Below are 24267 nucleotides of genomic sequence, written 5' to 3' on the forward strand. Positions count from 1 at the left end.
TGCTTGGGCTGCTGTACCCCAGGAACACATCCAACGTCCCTTTGACTCAATGCCGAGACGTGTGGCAGCGGTGAACTCCAACAATGGCGGCTACTCTGGCTACTGATTCTGGCAGGAACCACATGTCACAGACGTCTGTAAACGTAATCATTTGATACTTGGTCAACATGTTATCTACAAAATAAATTTTGTTGTGCTACCTGTTGTCTTTCTTGGTGTTGCATTTACGGTGGCCAGCAGTGTAGTTCTAAGTTCTAGGGAACTGATGACCACAGCAGTTAAGTCCCATAGTGCTTAGAGCCATTTGAACCATTTTTTTTTTTTAGCGTCTCAAGCGAAGGAGTGGTTTCATTGACACCCTCTGTGCCACGTCTTGAGACCTTTTCGTGTCGATTCTGACCGTCGGTAACTGAAATGTTTTTCCTTTACCACCCATAAGAAAACCTCGTGATTACAGTACTGGGCGTCGCGTTTCTTATTTCCGTCGCAGCGGCTAAAGAGGAGGTGTGAGATGTGGGTAGAGAGGGCAAAGGGGAGAGGGAGTGACGACCCTCCCATCGTGTGACACGTTCACGGTGGCGTTGCGCACACTTGTCATGAAATTTGGTGCTAATGTGACATCATTAACCCACCTTACACCTCGCATGAACTTCTGAGCTCTGGCCTTTTTTTCCACACGTGTCGACATCTTGCTGTTTGAAGCGTCTCCGAGTCCGAGGGTAAAGTCGCAGGCTGCTACGTTATTGCACCATTAAAGAGGAAGACTGTAGGCACCTTCGAGCCAAATTTAGAACTTTTGCATCGGAATGGGAGAGAATAACGGGGTTTCGAAAAAGTGACCCTTTAACTCGGTTGCGCATTTTATCTGTAGGAGTTCTGGCGGAAGCGTAAAAGAATCCTGCTGTGTGTGCCCTGTATGTGGCGACTGATCTGCACCATGCGTTACCACGGTGTAGACTGCCTGACAGGTGGTGCCCTCCGTAGCTGTGTACCGTGTGTGACGATGGACACAGCACAGAAATTACAATAGCCGGTTCGGTTATGAAAGAAACTCAGGCACATGCCTTACTACGCAACTGTCACTTTAAAAAAGAAATCTCTAACGATGTAATTGAACCCCACGTCATGAAAATAACAAAATGATTTCATCCATACCGCGCTGCGATAGCTAATGAAGAAACCGATACCTGACGAAACGAATTCCCCTGCTCTCAAAACCATTAAATTCTCCTATTTTAGCTGGGATTTCACAAACCAACGACTTCACGTATTGCAAAGCAACGCTGCAGTATCTCTGAAGAAACGTAAACAGTTGTAAAGCACATGGCTGACCTGCAATACTCATTCAATAGCGCGTACCTTCTACAGTAATTTGTTCGGTCATCAGTTCCTAATCTCAGGATAATCAGTTTAAAATCCTCTACCATTTGCATAACCTCCGCCCTAAAAGGGCTGTAAACCAAATTTCAAGTACAGGGTCTTGCCTTAACTGAAAAAAGAACATTCGGTGTTCTTTCAAAACATTCATACAAAAAGAATATGTTTACAGTGGAGAAAGATAAGAATGGCATGCCGAATACTCTCACTGAACCAGACCCTCATCACATAGCAACAGATATGACGAGATTCACAGAGAATATCATTGAAAATAGTGAAACCCAGACCCAGTAACGATCCGTATGTGTAGTAACGTTTAAATCTCAGTATTCCCCACAGCACATTTATTAGGGTGGAATACAGTGCTCTGTTGATCATCACCTGAACCGGTCCATAAATGCTTCCACTGCCTCAGATTGAACGACGTGAAAGCATTGTATCGCTGTAACACTCGGTGTGCTAAGTATGGTGGATCGCAGGTACTTGCTGACTCCACAGTTAGTAGAGATCCTAGTTGTTTGCTTTGCTGCTGTATTCACCTCGCCACAGACCGTAGTTGCGCAGTTTATCGACAGATAGCATCAGTCAAGTAAACATAATTTTTTGGCACTCGGCTTCTTTCGCCGTATTTGTGCGTAGTAAGCAAATTTTAAATACAGGGTCTCACTAAGCTGACAAAAAATCCAGGAGAAGATAATGACATTTCCTCTAAAAGTATCAACAACAAAACCGACTGATGAAAAAAATACACTACTGGCCATTAAAATTGCTACATCAAGAAGAAATGCAGATGATAAACGGGTATTCATTGGACAAATATATTATACTAGAACTGACATGTGATTACATTTTCACGCAGTTTGGGTGCATAGATCCTGAGAAATCAGTACTCAGAACAACCACCTCTGCCCGTAATAACGGCTTTCATACGCCTGGGCATTGAGTCAAACAGAGCTTGGATGGCGTGTACACATACAGCTGCCCATGCAGCTTCAACATGATACCACAGTTCATCACGAGTAGTGACTGGCGTATTGTAACGAGCCAGTTGCTCGGCCACCATTGACCAGACGTTTTCAATTGGTGAGAGATCTGGAGAATGTGCTGGTCAGGGCAGCAGTCGAATGTTTTCGGTATCCAGAAAGGCCCGTACAGGACCTGCAACATGCGATCGTGCATTATCCTGCCGAAATGTAGGGTTTCGCAGGGATCGAATTAAGGTTACAGCCACGGGTCGTAACACATCTGAAATGTAACGTCCACTGTTCAAAGTGCCGTCAATGCGAACAAGAGGTGACAGAGACGTGTAACCAATGGCATGCTATACCATCACGCCGGGTGATACGACAGTATGGCGATGACGAGTACACACTTCCAATGTGCGTTCACCGCGATGTCGCCAAACACTGATGCGACCATCATGATGCTGTAAACAGAACCTGGATTCATCCGAAAAAAAGACGTTTTGCCATTCGTGCACCCAGTTCGTCGTTGAGTACACCATCGCAGGCGTTCCTGTCTGTGATGCAGCGTCAAGGGTAACCGCAGCCATGGTCTTCGAGCTGATAGTCCATGCTGCTGCAAACGTCGTCGAACTGTTCGTGCAGATGGTTATTGTCTTGCAAACGTCCCCATCTGGTGACTCAGGGATCGAGAAGTGACTGCATGATCCGTTAAGATGCCTGTCATCTCGACTGCTAGTGATACGAGGCCGTTGAGATCCAGCACGGCGTTCCGTATTACCCTCCTGAACCCACCGATTCCATATTCTGCTAACAGTCACTGGATGTCGACCAACGCGAGCAGCAATGTCGCGATACGATAAACCGCAATCGCGATAGGCTACAATCCGACCTTTACCAAAGTCGGAAACGTGATGGTACGCATTTCTCCTCCTTACACGAGGCATCACAAAAACTTTTTACCAGGCAACGCCGGTTAACTGCTGTTTGTGTATGAGAAATCGGTTGGAAACTTTCCTCATTTAAGCACGTTGTAGGTGTCACCACCGGCGCCAATCTTGTGTGAATGCTTTGAAAAGCTAATCATTTGCATATCACAGCAGCTTCTTCCCGTCGGTTAAATTTCGCGTCTGTAGCACGTCATCTTCGTGGTGTAGCAATTTTAATGGCCAGTAGTGTAATTTCATTTCCTCTTTCATACAAAAATGTGATCTGCAGCAAATCTAACTTCCAAGAGGGTCCAAAAATACATGTACAACGCTATCCATTAAAATTTGAACACCATGCAGACGCCATGCAACAAACGTCAAAATGCTATAAATCGCACTGCATGCTTTGATGTACTAATGCTTAGCATATCGCCGCAGCCACATAAAGCAGGTGACAGTAAAGCTATCTACAATCTATCCAGGGTGATTCAAAAGTCATGTCCCATAGGACAAATAGGGCGAACCAGAATACCACCGACAAACTTTCAGAAGTGATAGTTTGGGATAAAACAAGAAAAAAAATCTAGTAAACATGGCTCTAAAATGCATATCTTAAAAGTTACGAGCATTTCTTCATCTTCGTTACTGTGAAATAAATCTCTTCTACTGTAGTCTCTTTGCTTTCCATATTTTCAGACTTAGTAGTATGGACCAAAACAAGAAAAAATATCCTGTGAACATAGGCTCTAAAGTACATACCTTAAGAACTATACGCACTTGTTCAGTACAAGAGATGTGTTTCACAGCAGCGAAGATGACCGTTTGTTCATGAATCCCAAGGTGTGCTCTTTAGAGCCCATGTGTATTGGAAATTTTTTTCTTGTTTTGGTTCATACGACCAGTCTCAAAATATGGAGAGAAAAGAGTTTACGACAGAAGAGATGTGTTTCACAGTAACGAAGATGAAGAAGTGCTCGAAGCTCTTAAGGTAGGCATTTTAGAGCCCATGTTTTCTTCCCTACAATCGCGTACCTTCAACTGTATACGTTTACGCCATACACCCTGTTCAAAGCATAGCTTAATGCTCAGTTTATTGGAAATGGTACACATGATAGTGTTACGACAAGCGTTACACCTCTTTACTCTCTTTTTCAAGAGATTTCGATTCATTCTAAACAAATCACTTGATCCAATTATAAAAACAAAATACTTGCTTCAGTATCTTCGTTGATACAAGAGTATTTTCAGTTCATCAGAGTTATGTGCCCCTCTGCCTATAATCATTTGCCGGAAACGTCGTTTCGATACCTTGAAACGTTTGTGAAATAAAATGGATGCAAATTTTAGGTGATCGTCCTGTGTATATGCAAATATACTAGATAGAATTAAGTATGAAAATCAGCATCTTCGAAAATGAAGATTTGCTATTTCAGGAAGGTTATTATACAAAAACAAAAATCTGTCGCAAGTAAGAAGAAAATAAAAGAAGACAAAGTCTCTAAATGCATGTGTCTGTTACTAAAGGCGTGGCTATAATCTCTGGAAAACAATATTAGAAACACGATACAATGTACTTAATTAAATAAAACCTTAGAAAAACTTGCATAGTGTCACGTAGGTAAAGTGACTGGCTTATGTTTTTTTTATTTTATTTTCATACTTTTTCGATACAACCACATGAGCATTTCACAAACCGCTTGCAGCATTTGCCTTTAGTCTGAAGATGATGATTGCCTGGTCGAAAGCGGTAACGGCATTGTGAAATGCTCATGTGATTGCGTCGAAAAAGTATGAAAATTACAAAGAATTAGTAACTTATTTTCTAATACAATTCTGAAAATGATTATAGTTTCACACAGCGTATACCTTCCGGTAGTTTTTCTATAAAGTATTTCCAACATTTACATTATTATTTTAAGCATCATTTCTCAAAATGCCAATCACCACAATTTCTTGTATTATTTCTAGGTGTTCAACATATTTTAAGTAAATTTTGTTTTTTCTGCCTTCCTTACATGGAAGGAACCTATAATTCAGCAGCTATCTTCTTGTTTCGACGGTTATAATTGCTTGTCGTTATTGCTGTCTCTGTTCATATCTGCTGCAACGTAGCCCATTTTAATTATATTTTTTACTGCTGCAGCATAAGCGCTCTCACCATAAAAAGGATAGTGCGACCATGGATTCACAGCGACTTCATCTTCCGGAGAACTAGTACCGGGAGAGAATACTACAAACACTTGGACGTTATACACAGTTTCACGAAGAAGGTGAGCCTTATGTTTCATGTTAACAGTAACTGACATGCATTCTTTTGACGAGATAGGGGAAATCATAAGGAAGTAAAGGAATTTTTTCTTGTAACATCAACTGCTCTTTAAACATAGTTTTTTTCTTTATTTTACGCTGATAAAACTTGGGAGGGATTATCCACTGTCATTCAACTGTTCAACACTACTTCAGTATGACTGCAGTCGTAGAAAATTTTGTCGGTTAATAATGATGATTGTAATAGAACTAAATGACCAGACAGAGTACCCAACAAAATTTTCCTAAGGAATTTCTATAATTTGCTCACATACTAAGTAGAGCCATGAAGAAACATACTCCGATGTGAGCCATGCAATGTATGTACTAGTTCCACATGATGTAAATCTGTTGTCCCGTCTTTATTGTTTGTAAATGTCATTCCAACTATGAGTGAAATACGTAATATTAATCCTTTTATATAAATGTAATACATTATTTTTTATTTTTATATCTCAGGTAGTCTAATTAAACACTCACTAATGCACTTATTTAATAGCCTCATCGATTACTCAGCACATACTTGCTAAACTGTTTCATTTCTTTTTCGTCATACAGAGGATTAAATTAGAAATAGTATTTTCATAACCTCTAAGCAAAATATAATTTGACCATAGAAATAATTTTCGTATGTAAACAAAGATGTAAGTCGGAAACATAGCGGATACTGGGCTGTTTTTAAGCAAGGTAGAAGTGGAAAAGTGTTGGCGCCACATCTATGAACAAGAAAAGAGGGACAACAACAATCAGAGTAGAGAGTAAGTACATCTAACCAGAAATATATCGTAAACATACAAGTAGATATTTTGTAAAGGCAGCTGCAGTATTCAATTTGCCGTCGATATTTTAACGACGTATTTACTGAAGATGCAAATATGTATTACGCTAATTAAAGATGGATGGTTGCCCGAAACGCGTATTAGCTTACATAAAAATACAGAAAAGTGGCTGGTTGCCGTATTTCTTAAAAATAACACTACATACCATTTAGATAAATCACTAAGAGATTATTTTAGTTTATTTTCCCTTTTCTCCATGTGTATTTCACTCTCCAGAGACACAAGCGTGAGCGACGTAGGCCCTACATACTAGGTCTTAACGCGAACAGTTCTCAAGTAGTGCTCCAGGTTTTGGAGTCTTTATTAAGAAGGTATGGCAGTAGACAACGAACGAATTCAAACACTCTCGGTTATTACGCCCTCGAAATATTATTTTTAAATTCCATTAAGCTAATTTGTCATATAAGGATGTGCTGAGAAACATGGATGTTGAACATGTAAATAATTTATCTTATAAAACAGCGACTGACGAATTCGAGACAGTTGAATTATGTGATTCGCAACAGTGCTGATTACTAGAAGTTATTTGAGGGGGATTTCACAACAGCACTAGTATTCGAAGCACAGTAATCATTCTAAGCCACAATCGTCACACACGGCTCTTAACGCCGCACAGATGCTTGTTACAGAGCGTCAAACCACTAAATACAAACAAATAATTATGCTGAGTGTCTGTATTCGAAATTTCCCTGTCCGAGACAACTCACAGATTATCTTTAAATAACTATTTAAACCAAGTTTTTTGGTTGGTTGCGGATTTTTAGCTAAAAATCTAGGTTATTTCATTTTTTGCTTTTATTTAATAAAAATTTTTATTTCCCGGTGATGAAGACGCTATACAGTCTCTTTATAATTTTTTTATAAGGCATTTGAGGAAATTGCCATAATGCTTCGTTCAGCAAGTTAGGTATAGAAACCTTTACGCGTACTTGTTCACCTGAAGTAGTGTTCCGTCTATTAGTGATAACTGTGGCCACATTACCTTCGTAAGAGTCTGTTACTTCTCTGTTTTGAGTAGTACTTTTAGATTACAGAAGAGGATTTTTCACAAACTTCACGGAAAGTTAGACTGTTGGAACTTCTTCCCTCTTTGATTTCGGAACTTTGGGAAACCTTGTGCATATTCCTTTGTGTTACACAAACAATAAATGTTATACTACATTAGCGCTGTACGTAAGGTGCTTCTTTTTAACCGTTAATTCATGTTTCGTAATTGAAAATACGCATAGCAGTATTGTCGTTACCTAGTAACGCTAAATGTGTTTATTAATTTTACAGGGGTCTTGTTGGTTTCACTGCTAATGCTTCTTAAATTTTATTGTATTTTATTATTTTTAAGTGGCCTATGTCCCTTCATAGAAGGTATGATTTACATATACAGCATTAATTCCGTATTTACTTCGCAGGTCATTAAACAAAGGCAATTATCGCGGAAGTTGAAAGAGGGTGTGACCAAAGACGCTCTCGTGGACGACATTGGTATGTTATTGACTGTAGCTTCTTCTGCGAAGTATATTTACATTTGGACCAGAATTGTATTTCGATATTTTTGCAGGTCGAAAACGACGTTTGGCATTCTTGGACCTCCTACTAGACGCTTCCGAGAATGGACAGAAACTTAGTGACCAAGAAATACAGGAAGAGGTCGATACATTCATGTTTGAGGTATAAAAATGACTGTCTATTTCTACGACGCCTTGTTCATATACTGTTGAAAATGGTCTTGGTTGACGAATCTGAACGTGGTGATCCAAAATAAAAGTATAACTGATGCTAGCTGATTCCAAGAAAATACGTTCAGAAAGTATAGCGCTCTAATTAACGTTTCATTCAACAGTTCTGTTTAACCATTTGTAGTACTCCAGCGGAAGCGCAGACGATAACTTGTGTTGGTTGCAATTGTTTCCCATGTAGTGATTCCAAAGAAAGCATTGCTCTTACACAAGGACGAGACACATATTGCTAGAAGGCCACGTGCAATTTCCGCTCTCGTGTTATGTCACTGCGTTACCTAACAGGAGAGTGCACGCCATGTGGGCGTGGTGGGTACACTACTTCCTGTCATGTTATATTGCAGTGGATGTCGCCTGGCCTTTCAACTGTGACATCGAACACGTCACTGAAATGGGGCAGTTCTCCTTTTATGTATGTGATCAGTCCAGTAAGCAGTACATTAATATGGTAACTGAATAATTTCAAATACGCTCAGAGTTTGACAGAATAATAATTACCTTGTTATCAAACTCTTTTCACTGATATTATTCTAATCCCTGATTTAATACTTTTTGTATACATTAATGTGTAGTATTAATTTATTGAAAGAAAATCATTTTGGGAACACCAGTAAGTTGCTTTAGGAAAACAGACTGCTATGTGCATATAACTACAGAAACTGCTGCGTTGTTTATGAGGCGTATTCATTGTATCGATCAGGTGGCTTGCCAAAAATACACTGTCTGATCAGAAGCATCGACACACTTGTCAATGGACACTAAGATGGGATATGTCCATCCTTCAGCTTTATGATGGTTTCAGGTGTGTGAATGTCTGCAGAGGAATAGCAGTCCATTCTACACCAGTAGTGGAAAGTAGAAGAGGTAGTGATGGAGGATACTGTGATCTGTAACGAAGCCGACGCTCGAACTCATCCCAAAGGTGTTCCATTTGATCCAAGACGGTAATCTGAGCAGGACAGTCCATTTCAGAAATGTTATTGTCCATAAACTATTACGTTACACGATCTCCTTTATGACAGGGTGCATTGTCATGTTGATACAATCATCGTCTGCAAAACGTTCATTTACTGTTCGCAGTACACAATGCTGTAAAATGTGTTCATATTCTTCCTCATTTAGTGATCTTAAGTACAATTATGGGATTACATCCCAAGCTCGAAAAACCCTCCTCCCTACTTTACTGTTGGCATTACACATGGCGGGAGGTAACGTACACCAGACATTTGCGAAACTAAAAATTTTTCTTTGGGTTGCCACAGGGTAAGCGTGATTCATCACCCCAGATCACTTGATTCCAGTAAAACACTGCGCAGTGACCTCGCTCTTTGTATCACTTCAAGCGTTGCTTATCACCAACAACAGAAAATGTGTGGCTTATGCGGATTTGTGCAATCGATGTACCCTAATTTTTTTTTAACTCTCTACGGAGAGTCATTGTGCTAGAACTCCTACCGCTGATTTCATGCGTTTTTTACGTACATTAGGCCTCCATGGTCTTGGTTTTATAGGTGGTTGTTACTTCGCGTTTTCACTTCACGATCACGTCACCAGCACTCAACTTGGGCAGCTTTAGAACAGTTGAATTTTCCCTGATGGATTTGTTACTCAGGTGATATTCAGTGACTAGTCCGCACTGGAAATCAGTTAGCCCTACTGACCGACCCTCTGTCATTGCTTTTCTAGTGATAACACAATATTTGCCCCTCCTTTAATATCGGCGGGTACGACTCTCTTCAAATCTAGTGGTCAATTCCGCATTACATACGAGTATCCGGATATTATCTATCATATAGTGTACTTTAAATTAAGTATCTTAGCAGGACGTAGATCTTACATGACCAATTTACCGTATGCTCATTTTGAATGTGATCCGATATACTGAAAATGAAACAAAAAGAAAAATGCCTTTATTCCGACCTACCACTGCTGCAGCCTCTGCCTGACCTAAGAATCCACTGGACGATAGGACTAGAGACGAATATGGCCAGCACGCCAACCTCAAATTTGTTACTGAAAACTTTCGAAGCCTCATTCAAGTAGCCCTTCTATTGTCCTCCCAGCCCGACTGGATTTAGTTCGTGACCTTTCACTGAGTAAACTTTTTGGCGGTGACGGGAATCAAATGTTTTCTACAAGCGCAAGAGTGCAGCCACCAGTTGTTAGGTGTGATTCAGTGCACACACTTAACAATGAATTAAGAAAACCTTTCTAGTAGCGAGGAGCACACCATTTCTGTCAACGGCGACCACGCATCATGGGTATGACCTTCATGAGACGTCGAAAGTGCTGGAAATCAGTCATAATACAAGACCGCACTCGTCACCGGTAAAACGTGGGGACGTGATCTCGCTCGATGCTGTGAAGACTGTGCTCAATAGAACTGGGGTTACGTGAAATGACGAATCACTGAAGCCGCTTTCTATCTATGGAGGATTTCTCAAGCGGTGCTGACTCAGTTCTGTGCCGGTGGATTGCTGAAATTTTCGTGGTAAAGGTACAGTCTTGCAGTCGAAGTAAAGGATATACATGTTGGGACAGTAGTTTCCTGTAGTCGACAGCAAACGTATCAAGGCCATTTCAGTCTACATGAACATCTCCGAAACGAGAATACTTTCACCACCTGCTTAAATAGTGTCATGTAGGCGAGTAGGAAGCATAGCATACTTGGTTTTCGAGGTACTTGTACCATGCCATTGGTTGTGCCAGAAAGCACCTGTGCTCATCTGTTCATGCAACCATCATCACTAATTCGAGAGTCTGTTGGTGGCTTTCCTACGCCCATGCTAATCTGTGTGTCCTCTGAAGAGCGTTGAGAAACTATGTACAAGTGTCATTCCGAAACTAATTTTCTCTTATTTATTTTCATGGAAACTATAACAACTACGGAAAGAATAATACTACAAGGCAAGATTTCAGCGACAAAATTTCATGGAAAACAGTCTGCATGCCGCGCTCATGAAAACATGAACCAACCGAGGTTAGCGAATGTCTTACAACTGAGTCTGGAAGATGTTGGTTACGTAGTCCATTTTCATATCTCCAAAGATATAGTACAATGGGGACGCTAAATTAGGACTGTATGGTGGCTGTAAAGCACAATCCAGAAATATTTAACAATTAGATCGATGGTCGCAGAACTATTGGCAGCCTTAACGGAAATTTGTCGTTTTCACTGGCCTGACTGGAATTTTGGGCTTTCAGCCTAGTCAGTGTCTTCTTGGAGTGTCCTGGATTCCCAGTTACTTTAGGTTCCAAGACAACCAATATAACCCCATCCTGCCTATCTCAGAAGACTGTGCACATCACTTTGCCTGCAAACGTCCGTGCCTTGATTTTCCTATTTCTTGTAGCATTCGCAAATCACTACTATATGAAATGCCTTTTGGAGTACGGCTCTTAATGGTGGCATCATGTCTAATCTCAGTCCAGTATGAGTGCAGCAGTTCTCAGCAAATTTTCTGTTCGGTGATGTTTATGGTCCTGTGTAACTTCCGCAGCACCCATCTCACACACTGCGATAATCAAGGTTGCATAACATCTTGTCTAAGCTATTAGAGCCTACATTCACCTGTCCTCACAATTCCTTGATGTAATACACCTATCACCGCGGATGTATCGATTGAAACGGTGTTCATGACGCAAGATGTTTGCTGAGCTGGGTCGATTGGGGCGTGGCTTGTCGCTAACACATTCTAACGACTTCTAAAACCCGGTAGCCACGGTTTCACGTTGATCACGTCCTCTCTATCGTCTCCATACACCTTTAGCAAGCGCCGATGGATTTGAGTTGGTGCTAAGTTGTTTAGCAATGCTCAGCTCAATGACACATCTCTGTTTTGTACGAGCCTCGATGTCCAACCTCATTAATTTTTGGAACGCTCGCCTGCTGCTGCTGCTACGCCAATGAAACCAACAGGTCCTTCGTGAGAAGATTCATAATTTAGTATTACGCCAGAATAATCACACTTGAACACTCAAAGTCAACACAGAAAAATGGGAGGCACTGGTTTCGGAATGACACTACTGGGCATTAAAACTGCTACTCCAAGAAGAAATGCAGATGATTAACGGGTTTCCATTGGACAAATATATTATACTAGAACTGACATGTGATTACATTTTCACGCAATTTGGGTGCATAGATCCTGAGAAATCAGTACCCACAACAACCACCTCTGGCCATAATAACGGCCTTGATACGCCTGGGCATTGAGTCAAACAGAGCTTGGATGGCGTGTACAGGTACAGCTGCCCATGCAACTTCAACACGATACCATAGTTCATCAAGAGTAGTGACTGGCGTTTTGTGACGAGCCAGTTGCTCGGCCACCATTGACCAGACGTTTTCAATTGGTGAGAGATCTGGAGAATGTGCTGGCCAGGACAGTAGTCGAGCATTTTCTGTATCCAGAAAGGCCCGTACAGGACCTGCAACATGCGGTCGTGCATTATCCTGCTGAAATGTAGGGTTTCGCAGGGATCGAATGAAGGGTAGAGCCAAGGGTCGTAACACATCTGAAATGTAACGTCCACTGTTCAAAGTGCCGTCAGTGCGATCAAGAGGTGACCGAGAAGTGTAACCAACGACACCCCATACCATCACGCCGGGTGCAGTACGGCGATGAAGAATACACGCTTCCAATGTGCGTTCACCGCGATGTCGCCAAACACGGATGCGACCATCATGATGCCGTAAAAAGAATCTGGATTCATCCGAAAAAGTGACGTTTTGCCATTCGTGCACCCAGGTTCGTCGTTGAGAACGCCATCGCAGGCGCTCCTGTCTGTGACGCAGCGTCCAGGGTAACCGCAGCCATGGTCTCCGAGCTGATATTCCATGCTGCTGCAAACGTCGTCGAACTGTTCGTGCAGATGGGTGTTGTCTTGCAAACGTCCCCATCTGTTGTCTTAGGGATCGAGACGTGACTGCACGATCCGTTACAGCCATGCGGATAAGATGCCTGTCATGTCGAGTGCTAGTGATACGAGGCCGTTGGGATCCGGCAAGCGTTCCGTATTACCCTCCTGAACCCATCGATTCCATATTCTGCTAACAGTCATTGGATCTCGACCAACGCGAGCAGCAATGTCGCGATACGATAAGCCGTAATCGCGATAGGCTACAATCCGACCTTTATCAAAGTTGGAAACGTGATGGTACGCATTTCTCCTCCTTAAACGAGGCATCACAACAACGTTTCACCAGGCAACGCCGGTCAACTGCTGTTTGTGTATGAGAAATCAGTTAGAAACTTCCCTCATGTAAGCACGTTGTAGGTGTCGCCACCGGCGCCAACCTTGTGTGAATTCTTTGAAAAGCTAATCATTTCCATATCAGAGCATCTTCTTCCTGTCGGTTAAATTTCGCGTCTGTAGCACGTCATCTTCGTGGTGTAGTAATTTTACTTCAAGGTAAACCGTTAGGATGAGCCTGAAGAATGATATGAATGTCCTTACCTTTTACGGCGCGCTGGCAGAAGCAACGCTTGTGCTCTTCAGATGTACAGATTCTAAATCTGCGATGATTAACTGCGATGTTCACGCAGCTGATGTTGGAGGTACTGATAGAGCTGCTGTGTGTCTAATGGACGGTGGCCTATATGAGACTTCGGGTAATCGGACGAAATGGGGTTGTGCGAAGCAAAGAGGGGGTGCGACATAGTAATAGAGGTGACGTCGTCGTAATTGTTACATAAGGGAATTGACAGCTGAGGCTTGGGGGAGTGGATTACGATTAGACGCGCAGATGCTGCTGAGCGAAGTAAAAGTGTCCAGGGAGGATGCCGTGTAGTAAATGCAATAAACACGGTTGTCTAAGCAAGAGAAACTGAACTGGAAGTGATTCTGAGGGTGCGTGGATATGGCATTCAGGTGAAATACAGAGCGAGCAGCCAGTATGTTTTATTGGTAGATATGAGGTCGCCCAAATGAGTGAACCTTTTTGAGGGTAGAGGTGATTAAACAGTTCGTATACTGGGTGGTATACTCGGTCCTGGTGACGCAATGTAAGGAGTTCTTTGAGTGGAGTGATATGTCGATAGAACAGATAGTGACAGCTAATTCAGATCTAGTGGAAGTAGGCTTTACATTACACGTACAAGAGTAGGCGGCGTGGGATAGACTGCAAGCGTTGAATATGAGCGATGATTTTCTTTGTACCTCTCAGCAGACAAGCGTGTACCACTCTCATCATTAGCACCAGCTTCGGTTCATCAAACCGTCGTTCGTCTGGGTAAGACATCCTGCCGTAACAACTCCCACATCATTAATCAATCAAATTACTTAAAAATCCAATCCTAAAAATTCCCCCACAGAAGACAGAGTATCAATAGCCCAACCAAACAGAAGCCACAGTATTCCAGTCCAAGCGGATTACAGTGAATCAATGGATACCGTCATCAGCACAATCCAAATTTCTACTCTATCCTTCTGTAGGAAATCTCCTCCAAAGGTTGAGTTTCCATGTGTCGTGGTCCGCACTAGGTCCCTAACCGAAACGCTGACCACAGAACCTCAAATTCGTGATAAAGCCGAGGAGGTTGAATTGGAACTTAACTCCTATTCTGAAATTGAAATTGGAAAAACCCTCCGTGTCCGCAATCTATTGACCGCACATTTCACGCTCTCATTTTTTCTTAACCGCCATTTACTTTCAATGGCGTCATCACCCATGGCGCACTTATTTACAGCTGCATAAAGCACTTAGAATCTTCCTGATCCCCAGCCAAAACGTAGTTTTGCTACAGATGTCTTACATACAATGATCACCAGCAGAATAATGTAAAAACGCTCCCATCTGTCCTCAAATCAAAATCAATCGTCTCCTAAAACAGTGTCCGAAGCTGCAAACTCCATCCCAATGAAATACCTATAACCTACCTCTTCTCGTCTCTTCCGATAAGCGTAAGGCAAAAAATCCTCTATCGCAAGCCTGAAATCACTGTCCCCATTTTCCCGATAGTCACACCACTCCGAACAACTATCGATGTTATATTTCTATCACTGAAGATGTAATCATTTTTGTCACGGCTGCCTTCCGTTATATCCATTCACTTCAGTTACTCTATGTTGTTCAACAAATCACAATAGCTGCTCTTTCTGTATTTCATGTGAATCCCCTGGACTTATTTCGTCTGCAACTGTGGCTACACAGGCCTGTGAAAGTGAAATCATCGATATTTGTGCGAGATGTTATTTTCCATGTCTTGCATAATAATGCTCGGCAAATAAGAAGCACATTTTTTTCAGAAAAAAAGTTTAATGAAAAGTGTGGATAGATCTGTTCATAGACCTGAAACCCACAGAGAACGTGGAGAAAGCTTTCTGTCGGAGTTCGTGCTCGCAGTATTGCGCCGACACTAACTTTGCGACACGAACGAATGTTCACTTCCTGTAGATCTCATAAACGCCATCGTTCTTGCTATTAAACGCTGCTGTACGAGCTTCATTACCAAATATCACATTAATATTATTTGTACTTTTGCGAACTGATGCACCATTTAGTTTCATTTCAATTCTAACTTAACTCTTTTGTCCAGTATTGTGTTTTCGTGTTACGTTTATACCTGTTAATTGTGATATTCCATGCTTTCGAAATGTTTCTTCTTATTTGAAACATAAAAAATTAGAGATCGTTGTCTTTTATTAATTTTGTCATTGATAAATAGTTCAAATGTAATGGAGAAGGTTTCGAATATGGAAGAATCCGCAGATAGTTTTCAGCACATTTCGCAGATAACGCTGACGTAAAATCTATAGCGGTAGATCTTCATATTAGTAAATTCAGATCATTCTTTCCCATGTTGTTAAAGATTTACACACAGTTCAAAAAGTTAGGTGCCTGGAGTTACAAAGCTTGCAAGAGAATGGTACAATTCGACATGTCGAAACCTATTTTAAGCACCTATGCCATATCAAAAATTTCTCAAATCGTTATTTTTGTTGAGTAACTTGCAGTTCATACCGACAGCTAAACGGCTGTAGATATAATAGTTACGCAAGTGACCGGCAGAGGAAAGAAAATCAAGACAGTGCATGCTGTTTCATTACAGACGACTTCCGTCAATCGGGACTTCAATTTCTGTAGTACAGTTCTTATGATAATTTTTAAATATGTATGTATGTATGTATTAAAGCGGGGACCTAGAAACGACGGAGAGGCTTCGTCCCGCCGTAGCCCTCAGTGGTCCACAACCCCACAACAGGCCACAGCAGTCCACCCACCCCACTGCCGTCCCACACCGAACGCAGGGTTATTAAATACTGTATAGTTTGCTAGCAATGAAACAGTTCCTCGTTTATTCACTATAGTTGTCACAAAATGTGAAGCGTCTCTTGGATCACGAAAACAACTTGTCCTGAGAAATTTAAAATTTTCTCAGCGAATTAAAAGTTCGAAGAGATTTTGCGATTGCAAACGGTCGTTGTAAACTTCATTCCACGATATTTCATCTGGACACCTGCCAGTCATCTTGAGGTGAGCCATCGAAGACAGTCTTCACAGTAATTACTACTTTTACTTAGACAGAACTGAAATGAAATGAGAAATAGTAATACCAGTTGGCTTGTATATTGTGCTGTGTACCAGGCAACTTGATCAAATTCGTAAAACTTTATGTGCAAACTGACAGTGAAGAAATGACTGAAATTTAACAATGCTGTTCCTATGATAAACCTGAAATGACAAAGACCTAACGGAAAACTATACATTTTCTGACTGCTTTAGGCTGTTGAAAAATATTTTATCGAGAGGCTGAACCACGCTACTAGTTACGGATGGAATCCGAATTATATTAACACTCTTTTCAGCGTCCTCCTAAAGGCAGAGGTATCGTAATCTCCAAGCCAAAAGTCCAACAAAAGGAATGAATTATTGTCTGGAGATGGCAAGAAGAGGCTTCGGACGTAACATTGAAAATTATTCTCTCCTATTTTTCCAAATTTTGCTACGTCGATTGCAAGAATTTTGCAATAAACAGTCCTTTCCCTGATGTTCCTGAAGGCAGACATATAGCTGCAGAAACAGTAACACTGGCGTTGTTGTGATGATGACGATGATACCTGGTTCGTGTGCGCTCAACTGAGCGGTTATCAGCGTCCTAAAATTTCCCAATCTTTTCATAGCCCAGTGACGCCAGTTTTCCCGATTGATGATGAAGTCAGGAGGACAACACAGACGCTCAGTCCCTGGGCGAAGAAAAACCCCGACCTGGCCGGGAATCCAATCCGGAGCCCTGCGATCCGTAAGGGCGGCTATCTGATTTGGTGAAGACTGCCAGTCTCGCTAGCGGGATGAAAGCAGAGCTCACCATCTGCAGCATCGTCGACAGGACTGACTGCGGACCTTTGGTACAGGGCCGAGTGGAGGGTCTGAATCAGAGGCTGAGACGGTTCTGCGACCATGTGGGCTGCAGATTCCTCGACTTGCGCCATAGGGTGGTGGGTTTTCGGGTTCCGCTGGATAGGTCAGGAGTCCACTACACGCAACAAGCGGCTACACGGGTAGCAGGGGTTGTGTGGCGTGGGCTGGGCGGTTTTTTAGGTTAGATGGCCTTGGTCAAGTACAGAAAGGGCAACAGCCTCAACGGGTGCGGGGCAAAGTCAGGACATGCGGGGACCAAGCAGCAATCGGTATTGTAATTGTCAACTGTCGAAGCTGCGTTGGTAAAGTACCGGAACTTCAAGCGCTGATAGAAAGCACCGAAGCTGAAATCATTATAGGTACAGAAAGCTGGCTGAAGCCAGACACAAATTCTGCCGAAATTTTTAAAAGGTACAGACGGTGTTTAGAAAGGATAGATTGCATGCAACCGATGGTGGAGTGTTCGTCGCTGTTAGTAGTAGTTTATCCTGTAGTGAAGTAGAAGTGGATAGTTCCTGTGAATTATTATGGGTGGAGGTTACACTCAACAACCGAGCTAGGTTCATAATTGGCTCCTTTTACCGACCTCCCGACTCAGCAGCATTAGTGGCAGAACAACTGAGAGAAAATTTGGAATACATTTCACATAAATTTTCTCAGCATGTTATAGTCTTAGGTGGAGATTTCAATTTACCAGATATAGACTGGGACACTCAGATGTTTAGGACGGGTGGTAGGGACAGAGCATCGAGTGACATTATACTGAGTGCACTATCCGAAAATTACCTCGAGCAATTAAACAGAGAACCAACTCGTGGAGATAACATCTTTGACCTACTGATAACAAACAGACCCGAACTTTTCGACTCTGTAAGTGCAGAACAGGGAATCAGTGATCATAAGGCCGTTGCAGCATCCCTGAATATGGAAGTTAATAGGAATATAAAAAAAGGGAGGAAGGTTTATCTGTTTAGCAAGAGTAATAGAAGGCAGATTTCAGATTACCTATCAGATCAAAACGAAAATTTCTGTTACGACACTGACAATGTTGAGTGTTTATGGAAAAAGTTCAAGGCAATCGTAAAATGCGTTTTAGACAGGTACGTGCCGAGTAAAACTGTGAGGGACGGGAAAAGCCCACCGTGGTACAACAGCAAAGTTAGGAAACTACTGCGAAAGCAAAGAAAGCTTCACTCCAAGTTTAAACGCAGCCAAAACCTCTCAGACAAACAGAAGCTAAACGATGTCAAAGTTAGCGTAAGGAGGGCTATGCGTGAAGCGTTCAGTGAATTCGAAAGTAAAATTCTATGCACCGACTTGACAGAAAATCCTAGGAAGTTCTGGTCTTACGTTAAATCAGTAAGTGGCTCGAAACAGCATATCCAGACACTCCGGGATGATGATGGCATTGAAACAGAGGATGACACGCGTAAAGCTGAAATACTAAACACCTTTTTCCAAAGCTGTTTCACAGAGGAAGACCGCACTGCAGTTCCTTCTCTAAATCCTCGCACAAACGAAAAAATGGCTGACATCGAAATAAGTGTCCAAGGAATAGAAAAGCAACTGAAATCACTCAACAGAGGAAAGTCCACTGGACCTGTAGGGATACCAATTCGATTCTACACAGAGTACGCGAAAGAACTTGCCCCCCTTCTAACAGCCGTGTACCGCAAGTCTCTAGAGGAACGGAGGGTTCCAAATGATTGGAAAAGAGCACAGGTAGTCCCAGTCTTCAAGAAGGGTCGGCGAGCAGATGCGCAAAACTATAGACCTATATCTCTGACGTCGATCTGTTGTAGAATTTTAGAACATGTTTTTTGCTCGAGTATCATGTCGTTTTTGGAAACCCAGAATCTACTATGTAGGAATCAACATGGATTCCGGAAACAGCGATCGTGTGAGACCCAACTCGCTTTATTTGTTCATGAGACCCAGAAAATATTAGATACAGGCTCCCAGGTAGATGCTATTTTCCTTGTCTTCCGGAAGGCGTTCGATACAGTTCCGCACTGTCGCCTGATAAACAAAGTAAGAGCCTACGGAATATCTGACCAGCTGTGTGGCTGGATTGAAGAGTTTTTAGCAAACAGAACACAGCATGTTGTTATCAATGGAGAGACGTCTACAGACGTTAAAGTAACCTCTGGCGTGCCACAGGGGAGTGTTATGGGACCATTGCTTTTCACAATATATATAAATGACCTAGTAGATAGTGTCGGAAGTTCCATGCGGCTTTTCGCGGATGATGCAGTAGTATACAGAGAAGTTGCAGCATTAGAAAATTGTAGCGAAATGCAGGAAGATCTGCAGCGGATAGGCACTTGGTGCAGGGAGTGGCAACTGTCCCTTAACATAGACAAATGTAATGTATTGCGAATACATAGAAAGAAGGATCCTTTATTGTATGATTATATGATAGCGGAACAAACACTGGTAGCAGTTACTTCTGTAAAATATCTGGGAGTATGCGTGCGGAACGATTTGAAGTGGAATGATCATATAAAATTAATTGTTGGTAAGGCGGGTACCAGGTTGAGATTCATTGGGAGAGTGCTTAGAAAATGTAGTCCATCAACAAAGGAGGTGGCTTACAAAACACTCGTTCGACCTATACTTGAGTATTGCTCATCAGTGTGGGATCCGTACCAGATCGGGTTGACGGAGGAGGTAGAGAAGATCCAAAGAAGAGCGGCGCGTTTCGTCACAGGGTTATTTGGTAACCGTGATAGCGTTACGGAGATGTTTAATAAACTCAAGTGGCAGACTCTGCAAGAGAGGCGCTCTGCATCGCGGTGTAGCTTGATCGCCAGGTTTCCAGAGGGTGCTTTTCTGGATGAGGTATCGAATATATTGCTTCCCCCTACTTATACCTCCCGAGGAGATCACGAATGTAAAATTAGAGAGATTAGAGCACGCACGGAGGCTTTCAGACAGTCGTTCTTCCCGCGAACCATACGCGACTGGAACAGGAAAGGGAGGTAATGACAGTGGCACGTAAAGTGCCCTCCGCCACACACCGTTGTGTGGCTTGCGGAGTATAAATGTAGATGTAGATGTAGATGATATGAATCCACAACATTCATCGACTGCACAAGCGACTCTGTCCTTCTTGGCTCTAAACGATACAGTGAAGAAGTGCGAGTTGCACGAAAACTGACTGACTGGCTTTACAAACAGCATTTTAGGGGATAATAAGAAACTTCGACTTCACGTCAGCTACAAATTTCTCTATGGTATTACCTTTTAGTGACACCTCCCCCATACATTCACTTGAGGTAAACTTCGTAATTTTGGGACTTCTTTTTCCCTATAATTTCCTGAGTCCGTTTAATAAGTTCGGAAGAGGCTGAAAATCGGTAATGTCGATCTTGCCTGCAGTTCAGAGCACCCATTCGGTTAGTCTCCTTCGGTAATGCTGCATTGACCCTCACGAGCAGCTCTGTCTTTCGGATAGTTATTCTTTCACACTTTCGTGAGTTTCAAAATAATGGTTCAAATGGCTCTGAGCACTATGGGACTCAACTTCTGAGGTCATTAGTCCCCTAGAACTTAGAACTAGTTAAAGCTAACTAACCTAAGGACATCACACACATCCATGCCCGAGGGTGGATTCGAACCTGCGACCGTAGCGGTCTCGCGGTTCCAGGCTGCAGCGCCTAGAACCGCACGGACACCTCGGCCGGCCTTTGTGAGTTTCATTTTGGCGCAAGTTTCTACACCTATATCTTCATCTACGTAGATACTCCACAAGCCACCATATGGCGCAAGGTGGAGGGTATCCTGTACCACTCCTTGTCGTTTCCTTTCCTGTTCCACTTGCAAACAGAGCGAGGGAAAAACGACTGTCTGTACGCCTCCGTATGACCAATAATTTCTCGTACCTTATCTTCGTGTTACTCACACGAAATGTATGTTGGTGGCAGTTGAATCGTTCGGCAGTCAGATTCTAATACCGGTTCTCGAAAAGAACTTAACCTACCCTCCAGTGATTCCCCTTTGAGTTGCCGAAGCATCTGCGTAACACGTGTTATTCAAACCTACCGGTAACAAACCTAGCAGCCCGCGTCTGAATTGTTTCGATGTCTTCCTTTAATCCTACCTGGTACTGATCCCAAATACTCGAGCAGTACCCAAGAATAGATGGCAACAGCGGTCTCCTTTGTAGATGAACCACTCTTTCCTAAAATTCTCCCAATAAACGGAAGTCTACCATTCGAATTCTCTCACATGCTCGTTCCATCTCACTTCGCTTTGCTATGTTACGCCAAGGTATTTAAACGAGTTGACTATGTCGAGCAGGACACTAGTAATACTGTGTCCAACATTACAGGTTTCTTCTTATTACTCATCTGCATAAACTTACATTTTTCGACATTTAGGGCTAGCTGTCGTTCATAATACCAACTGGAAATTTTGTCATAAGTCGTCTTGTATCTTCCTACAGTCACTCAACTTCGGCACCATACCGTACACCGTGACATCAAGAGCAAACAGCCGCAGATTGATGCCCATCCCGTCCGGCAAATCATTTATGTTTACAGAGAATGACAGCGGTCCTATCACACTTCTCTGGGGCACTCCTTTCGATACTTGTCTCTGATGAACACTCGACATCGAGGACAGCATACTGGGTTCTATTACTTAAGAACTGATCGATCCACTCATATATCTGCGAAATTATTCCGTATGCCTATACCTTCATTAACAGCCTGCAGTGGGGAACCGTGTCAAATGTTTTCCGGAAATTTAGAAGTGTGGAATCCGCTTGTTGCCATTCATTGCCTTCATCCATAGTTCGCAGTACATCATATGAGAAAAGGGCAAGTTGTGTTTCGCACGGGCGATGCCTTCTAAAACCATGCAGATTCATGGACATAAGCTTCTCTGTCTCAAGAAAATTTATTATGTTCCAACTGCGAATATGTTCAAGGATTCTGCGCAGGCAGAAGTTAGGGATATTGGTCTGTAATTTAGCGGGTACTTTCTTTTACTCTTTATACACTGCAGTCACCTACGCCTGAGTCGCTTGGTACTTTGTGCTGGGCGATAGATTCGCGATGAATGCAAGCTAGGCAAGGGGCCAATGCCGTAGAGCACTTTTTGTAAAACTGAAATCTGACCTCATCCGCACCTGGTGATATATTTGCTTTGAAATCTTCCAGTTATTTCTGTACGCTGGAGATGCTTATTACTACGTCGTCCATACGGGAGTCTGTCTGATGGTCAAATGACGGTATGTTTGTACGATTCTACTGTGTGAACGATTTCTTGAACATGAAATTCAAAACTAGGGCTTTCATTTTGCTATCTTCAGCTGCCACCCCACACTGGTCAACAATGGTCTGAATGGAAGCTTTTGACCTGCTTAGCGATTTTACATACGACCAGAATTTCCTCGGGTTCTCTGGCAGATCTGCTAAGATGCGACGGTGGTAGTTGTATGCATCGCGGACAGGTCTTTTCACAGACGCACGGATCTCTCCTAACCTTCCCTTGTCGTCATTTGTGCGTTCCCATTTGAACCGAGAGTGCAACAGCCTCTGTTTGCTCAGCATCCTCCGACTTTCCATGTTAGGTCTTCTCCATCGTTTATCCTCTTATTAGGCACATAACTCTCCAGACCATGATTTACAATCTGTGTAAAATTTGTCCATAATTCCTCTACATGCATCTTACTGGAACTAAGTGATACCAGTTCGCTGTCTAAATGAGATGCTAATAACTGGTTATCTGCCCTATCTAGTAGAGACACTCTCCTAGTATTCTTGACTAATTTATTGACTTTCGTAATCATAGTTACTATAATGACATCATGATCGCTAATCCCCGTTTGTCGATAAGGTGCGACCTGTTTGTAGCTACAAGTTCTACGATATTTCTATTGTGTGTGGGTGTCGAGCTAGCTGCTCAAGACCGTTTTCAGAAAACGTGTTCAGAAGTATCTCCCAAGACACTCTGTCTGTACCCCAGCAGTGAATCCATAGACATCCCAGTCTATACTCTATAGGTTAAGATCGCCTCCAAGTAGAACTGCATGATCTGGGTATTTACGTACTTCATTTTCAGATTTCACAAATCCAAACCGGCTTTGCATACTGCTTATGTATAATCGTTTTCTCCCTGCTTCGTTTAACCAAGCAATTTAAGCATTTTTTTTTGTCACAGGAAGCTATTACTGTACAAGTTCTCTTTGGGCTTGGAAGGGATTCTATTTTTGTTCTGGACTTTAAGTAGCACAACAGTTGTCGTTCGAACCACAATTCAAGGAATCTTCAAAATTATGTCCTGTTTTCCCTAATGTTTCGACAACTGCTAACGACATGTCCAAAAAATTGACTGATTTATAACAAATATACAGCTCTTCAGGAGAAGTAGGTGATTTCGAAAGCTTACCACATTATTCAAATTTCGTCTTTTCAGGGCTGAAAACATTAATTGAATTTCACGTTACTGTGAAACTCTGTAAACTGCACTAAGACAGATGCTATTAGCAAGCATATGCGAAGAAATCTCGAAGAAAATTAATTCAGTTCTATCTCGATTGTTAACACTTAGCGATACCGTAAAGGTATCTGCTAATTATTATGGCTAGTACATGAGTTACAAATTCTAGTGAATAGTAACTGCGAACAACTGTGTGCGAGAAACTGTCAATGAAAACTGATATTCGATTTACAAATTATGATCGCGTTGTGCCATGTCATCTGTTCACTGAAGTGCTGTCAGCCAAGGATATGAGCCCGCCGTGCTGCG

At 42.3% G+C, this 24267-nt stretch overlaps 1 protein-coding gene across 1 annotated transcript in view; it reads left to right on the forward strand.

The window, feature by feature from the left end:
• The window catches only part of LOC126198783 (cytochrome P450 4C1-like), a 94349-nt gene that overhangs the window by 60953 nt on the left and 9129 nt on the right, over positions 1 to 24267 (forward strand). Inside the window, exons 6-8 of the mRNA XM_049935349.1 lie at positions 5412 to 5538; positions 7821 to 7893; positions 7970 to 8079. Coding sequence (XP_049791306.1) covers positions 5412 to 5538; positions 7821 to 7893; positions 7970 to 8079 — 310 coding nt within the window. The remainder of the gene's footprint in view (positions 1 to 5411; positions 5539 to 7820; positions 7894 to 7969; positions 8080 to 24267) is intronic.

Source organism: Schistocerca nitens, chromosome 8 (genome assembly GCF_023898315.1).
Source record: "Schistocerca nitens isolate TAMUIC-IGC-003100 chromosome 8, iqSchNite1.1, whole genome shotgun sequence".
Taxonomy (NCBI): domain Eukaryota; kingdom Metazoa; phylum Arthropoda; class Insecta; order Orthoptera; family Acrididae; genus Schistocerca; species Schistocerca nitens.